The 6,580-nt window shown below is 44.0% G+C and overlaps 1 protein-coding gene across 1 annotated transcript in view; it reads left to right on the forward strand.

Moving 5' to 3' along the window:
• The window catches only part of ING4 (inhibitor of growth family member 4), an 8,562-nt gene extending 2,347 nt beyond the window's left edge, over positions 1-6,215 (forward strand). Inside the window, exons 5-8 of the mRNA XM_044449739.1 lie at positions 1,285-1,393; positions 1,711-1,858; positions 3,350-3,411; positions 5,494-6,215. Of these exons, the coding sequence (XP_044305674.1) occupies positions 1,285-1,393; positions 1,711-1,858; positions 3,350-3,411; positions 5,494-5,533 (359 nt within the window). The 3' untranslated portion in view covers positions 5,534-6,215. The remainder of the gene's footprint in view (positions 1-1,284; positions 1,394-1,710; positions 1,859-3,349; positions 3,412-5,493) is intronic.
• The last annotated feature ends 365 nt before the right edge of the window (positions 6,216-6,580 follow it).

A 6,580-nucleotide genomic window follows, 5' to 3' on the forward strand; every position in this document is an offset into this window, starting at 1 on the left:
CTGTAACGCGCTCTACGTGGGGCTACCCTTGAAGACGGTCCGGATACTTCAATTGGTTCAAAATAGAGCTGCCAGGCTGCTGACGGGGACTGGGTGTTATGTTCACATGACTCCAGTCCTCCGTCAGCTTCACTGGCTTCCCATTGAAGTCCGGGCCCAATTCAAGGTGTTGGTGATGACCTATAAAGCCCTAAACGGCTTGGGTCCTGGTTACCTGAAGGAGCGCTTACATCCATATATGTCCGCCCACCCCTTGAGATCTGTGGGAGAGGCCCTTCTCCGGGAACCCTCCATGAAAGAAATTAGGAGGGTAGGTACTCGGAGGAGGGCTTTCTCTGCGGTGGCGCCTAATCTATGGAACGCGCTCCCCAGAGAGGTCCGCCTGGAGCCGTCGGTATTTGTTTTTCGGCGCCAGGCGAAGACCTTTTTATTTAAGTGTCATTTTAATTGTTAATATTATTTGATTCTATCTGGCCAGGGCGACTTATTTTATATTGTTATTTTTTGTATTTTAACTTAATGTTTGTATTTTACAAACATTTTAACTTAATGTTATGTAAAGTCAATGTTTTAACTTATTGTTTGTATTTTAACTTAATGTTGTGAGCCGCCCCAAGGTTTCGGCGAATGGGGTGGCATAGAAATGTTTTAATAAATAAATAAATAAATAAATAAATACAAGGCCTCCTGCATTGGCCATGTTAAGTTCTTCTGATGAGAGTGTGACTCGTAATGAGAACTAACGGAGCACTTGTCTTGACAGTTTGTCTTCAAATCTCCCCTCCTACATGATATTCATTAGGTAATTGTAGACCAGTTATAGTTGCTATATTTATGCTACCTTATTAAACTTGTGAAGAGAAACTGAAGTAGTGGTGGGGCATGTCAGCAGTATTGAATTCTTTGGCAGAAGAGCACAAGAGAAATGTTCTAATGCATGGTACCCAACTTCCTGAAGCAAGCAAGAGTCTGCTCTGCATTTACTGTATTACAGGACTATCGTTAATATTCTCTGCATACAACATCCACCCTTTCCAAAAGAGATCTCTGCCATGAATCCTATAAAAAAGAGTGCAAGAGCAATTAAAAGAACATTTAGGAGAAAGTATCTGGTTTGGAGTCATTCTTAAATTATAGATGATGATGACGATGATCCAGGTCCATGTAAAAGAACACAGGATAAAAATACAGTAAATAGGTCCACTCATTGTACTGCTTGAAGTTTAGTACCTATCAGTGTAGGTACCTATTTAGTACCTATCTCTTCCTGTGTTGTGTTTATAGAAGGCCGGGCCCAAAAAGAGAAGAAAGCAGCTCGTGCTCGTTCCAAGGGGAAGAATTCTGATGAGGAAGCACCAAAGACAGCCCAGAAGAAACTGAAATTGGTCCGCATGTGAGTGTTGGGGAAGAAGGAGCAGACTTAGGCACTGGTCTGTTAGTAAATATAGCCTGATCTCAGACCAAATGGTGTCTGCTTCACTCCATACTACATGGTAATAGTTGTGCCAGGAAACTCTGGTAAATTTGGAGGTCATTTTTTGTGTGAAATGCTATACTGGGACATTCTTCCTAGCTAGGAGAGGTCAAGGTAGGAGATCCTGATGTGTGAAGTGAGAGGGAAGGAAGGGTTTTTAATTGCAGGGATTTCTTTCAGGAGATGGAGAAAACCCGTTGGTGGTGGTCAGCCTAATGGTTTTTTTCCCCTTGAAGGAGCACCGAGTATGGAATGCCTTCAGTTACTTTTGGAAACGTGCACCCCTCTGATGTGCTGGACATGCCTGTGGATCCCAATGAGCCCACCTACTGCCTCTGCCACCAGGTCTCCTATGGGGAGATGATTGGTTGTGACAACCCTGATGTAAGAAACTGTCCTGAAATAGAGGGTGGAGAATTAGGGGAACTGTTCAGATTGGCCTGGCAAACATTTTTCCTCTTGATTTGGACAATGTAAAAGTTGCATTTGCATTTAGAGAGCCTTATGAGATGCTTTTTGAAATCAAGATTCTGCAACTTGAATCTTTATTATAGCCATGATTCAGTTTGGCAGTGTAATGCATTAATATACAGATGGCTGGATCCAGGATCTGCCTTCCATGGACAGAATTTAGCATTATCTCAAAATGGCTGCCTGTGGGTCCCCGTGACACCTAGAGTTTATTTTTATTTACTTATTTTTTATTTATATCCTGCCTTTTTCCTGCAAAGGGCTCAAGGCAGCTTACATCATTCTCCTCCTCCATCTTATCCCCACAACAACCCTGTGAGGTAGGTTGGGCTGAGAGTCTGTGACTGGCCCAAAGTCACCCAGTTGGCTCCATGGCTGAGCGGGGACTCGAACCCAGATCATCTGAGTCCCACTCCCATGCTCTTAACCACTACACCACACTGGCTCTCACACTGGAGTTGTTGCATGAAAAAACGTACATGCAAGAAGCTAGAAAGAGACTCTAAGAACAAGATTCTGGATCTGGCCTCTGTCCTGTCTCCTTTGAACCCAGCATCTCTCACAGTGCCTTTTGGTTGGTTTGACCCACTTCTAGCTATCCAAATATTCTTTTATCTTATTTTTTAAAGAATTATTTCCTACATATGTGCATGCTATCTTTTAGATCTTCAACTAGCTCTTTTGTTTTTTCCAATGCAAAGAATAAACATTCATAGAAACAATTTTTGTTAAGGTTTTTGTGCAAGTGAGCAGGATTGGTGCATCACTTAGAGCAGGAGTAGACGATCGGTTTGGATCTGCCTTTGTGGGGCAGCAATAGTTGGGTGCATTTGCCCTCCTCCTTGGAACCTGTCTGCAACCACAGCACTCCTGCCCCCAAATGTAGCCAATCACCTCACTGTTTTTGTTGCACACCTGCTGCTGCTTCTGTTCCCCTCAGTGCAAGGAAGTGGGAAGCTGGCATATTGGGAAGCAATTCTGCCAACTTCTTAACGTCCTCGCTGCAGAGGTGGGCACTGAGTAATCCATGATGGGGAGGTAGGGAAGGAAGTGAAGTTCTTGTGGATGTCATCACCTTTTAGAGACTTGATTTGTTGGTCTCCATGGAAGGCCAGCACTCTTTTCCCCAGCTCTGCACCATCAAGTTCTGCACTGGACTTCTCAGTTCTGTGTTAGAGTATAGATGCTGCATTCTCTTTATATATTTATACAAACCTTTAAAGGTGTGTGTGTGTGTGTGTGTGTTCTGTTATGGATGGATGAGTAGATACCGAATTAGGAGCAGGGTGCTGGGTGGGGAGCTTTATAATGGGGTAACAATTAGTAATTCTGTACAAAGCTAATGAGGGCAAATTGCCAGGGAGATACTGACTTGCATTTCTGTGCTCTTCTATTCTCTAACAGTGCTCCATTGAGTGGTTCCATTTTGCTTGTGTGGGTTTGACGACAAAACCAAGAGGGAAATGGTGAGTGGCTCTCTATTTATTTGTATTTATATCCTTTTTTCTTTTTCAAAGAACTCAAAGTGGCTTATATAATTCTGCACCTCCTCAGTTTTGTCCTCACAGCAACATTCCTGTGAGGTAGGTTGGGCTGAGAGTATGACTGGCCCGAAGTCACCCAGTCAGCTTAATGGCTGAGTGGAGACTAGAATTCAGATCGCCTAACTCCCAGTTCTGTACTCCCAACCGCTACACCACACTGGCTGTCTATAGTTCCTCATAAATCTCTGTGTCCAGACCACTGTTTTGTGACAGACTTGAGGCACTGAAATTTTTGACATCGCCAGAGGAAAATCAATTTGGAGTATCTCTTAGCTCAGGGATGGCCAGCTTGCATCCCGCTGTGGCAACATGTGCAGCGCCACTTGACCCTTGAGACTGCCCCCTCCAAAGCCTCAGGGACCGCTCTCTGTTTGGCAGACTAGCAGGCACACCATTCTGCAGGGACGCAAGGCCTGTGCTTCCACTGTGTCTTGTTTCCTAGTGGATGCACTGGAATTCCAGTGACGGCTGCTTTCTGCGGTAAGAGGCTGCTGCCTCCACAGAGCACGAGGCAGTGGTAGCATGGCCATCCTTGTGCTAAGCAGTCATTAGAAAAGTCTGGCAAAATGCACAGGGGGGTGGCCGTAGGAGGTTTGCACAACCTCGTAGGTTTTGCTCTCACTGCAGAGTAAAGGACAGCCATTCACTCGCATGGGAGAAAGTGATGGGGTGCATTTGGTGAAAAGGGTGGTGGGGTGACCTAGTTGTGGAGAACCATTTCTGTTCTTCTATGTGTAGTCCCTCCTCTTTATCTGTATAGCCTATGGTAGGTGGTGTGGTGCCTGTAGGTGCCAGTGCTTCCCCGGGCGCTTGGTTTGCTCCCAGCCAGGTACCCTACCACATTACCCTCCCCCCCTTTTTATAATACATTTTCTTACCAAAAGCTGGAATTGTTATGAAATGGTTTTCTGTTGGCACTGAGAACCGAGTTTAATGGGCACAGTGTGTGAGACTCAGGCAGCACTTCTTGTACTCAGTCTTTTGAGCAAGTTACTTACCTTTTGCCACACATCGCATGACAACCATTGTTTGGTGATGCCCAAAGGTGTTCAGATGTGTCTGTGACCCAGAAAAGTTGCCTATCCTTTGTGTGGCCCCATTTCAGGATCTGCTTTTTGGTCATACTGGAATTTAATACTGTGGCCAGAGTCAAATCTCCTCTTAAACCAAGTGTCATACACCTACATGCGGCCAGTTTGCTCCTCCCTTCCCACGAGGAGGGATGAAGACTATGAAGCCATAGTTATCCATAGCTTTTCATTACATTGAAACTGGAAACTATGATTGATAAAATAGCTTCATAGAAGAGAACTTTATGCTATGGCTTCATATTTGGCTTTTTTAGAAGTCATTAGAAATCTGGTTACGATGTGCAGTTCATTGTCAGGCCTTTAGATGTTTGTATGGCTGTAGTCCTGCATTAATTGCTGTTACCCCAATTTCTGGTGCCATACTTGGTGATTTTTTCACCCTACCCTACCCTAGAGGGAAAATATGTTGTGCCTTCTCAGTTGCCATACGTTTTAAAATATGGTAATTTGTGTCTTTCAAATGCTGATATCCACAGAGAGTTTGCTCTGCAAAGCACAGGCCTTATTCTCGTCCTCGTTGTATTTTTCCTTGTAGATAGACTTTTGCTTCAAAATGTTTCACACAACCCTTACGATATTTCAGCGCCCTTTGTAAAAAATCAAAGTGCCACCTATTCATACTTCTTCCCTAAAAGAACAGGAGTAATTTGTACCACAGTGGTAGGCAATGGATTGTGCCCCATGGGTTAGACATGACTGCCTTCTGTGTAGCTCATACCTTGTTTTACCTCAATTCATAGTTAGGCCATCTTCTGTGAATGACTTGCCTAGTATAGTCAAGTTATACAAAAACCGAGTTATATTCCTTGACTTTCCATTTGCAGAGTTGGGAATTTCTGAATATACAATTCTAGATGCCTTTTTTCCAAGTACTATTTGTCTCCCATTTACTGCTTTGCCTTGTCTTCTATAGGTTCTGTCCTCGCTGTTCCCAGGAGAGGAAGAAGAAGTAAATTTATATCTTCTGAGATCCAGATACTGTTGCCAGAACACAAAACCCTGTTCCTGGGCTTCAGTATTCCTCTCCCAGTTCCTGGGGCCTCATAGTTAGGGGGTCTCACCCTGGGTGAGCAGAGCTACCTGTGAATGGTTTGTATCCGTATGATGGTTCCCGTGTGTACTGAAACACTCGCTGCTTGCTGTTGAGAGGGAGATGGAGTTAAGCCCTCTTTTTCCCTACAGCCCTTTACTCTCCATAGGTTTCAAAGCCTGTATCCGCTTAAAGAAACCCAGACTTGTTGGTGGGAGAAGGAATGACACCCGAATAACTAATAGAAGAAACAAAATCTGCCCTCCAGATTTCCTAATATGTGTCCCAGAAGAGGGGCAATCAGGCCAGCCTTTTATCCAGTAAGTGATCTGAGAAGAGTGGCTTTTTACTCCTTCTCTTTCCTCACAACATTCCATTTTTCAAAGGGAGAGGAACCATTTAGAGCCTGCTGGAATATTCCCCATTTTCTTCATGGGCGAAATCCTCTGCAAGGTGAGACTGCCCCCCTCCCCACCTGCTGAAAGAGGTGATCATGGATTTTGTTGCAGAGGACAGCCAGGCTCCATTCCTCTCTTGGTGGTGCTTGTTTTGTTTTACAACCCCATGTTGTAAAATATGGCATTAAATAAAGTAAATTCAACAAACTCTGGAGTGATTTCAGTTCTGAGTACAGGGTGAGATTAACTGGTTAGCAGCCAGTTCTTCTAGCTTTGGTGCTTTAAAGCTTTGCTTTGTCATTAGAAAAACATTCTTACAGAAATACTGGATCAATGTCTATTTGCCTGGTGCCATAAGGGAAAGCTATCAGAATAAGAGTCTGAAGAATAAAAAAGGAAGGGGAAAAAGCAAGCAGCTAGGTGCAAATTGATAGCTATGCAGGATAGAACCTTACACAAGAAGGAACTGGAAGGAATGTAGCAAGAGGTGTCCTTGCTAATTTTTAGATATGAAGGACCTGATGTATAAAGAATGTCTGTTAGCGGTCTTTGACTGCTTTTTCTGCAATCCC

The sequence above is a fragment of the Varanus komodoensis genome, unplaced genomic scaffold (assembly GCF_004798865.1).
Source record: "Varanus komodoensis strain SLA01 unplaced genomic scaffold, ASM479886v1 scaffold60, whole genome shotgun sequence".
NCBI classification, from domain to species: domain Eukaryota; kingdom Metazoa; phylum Chordata; class Lepidosauria; order Squamata; family Varanidae; genus Varanus; species Varanus komodoensis.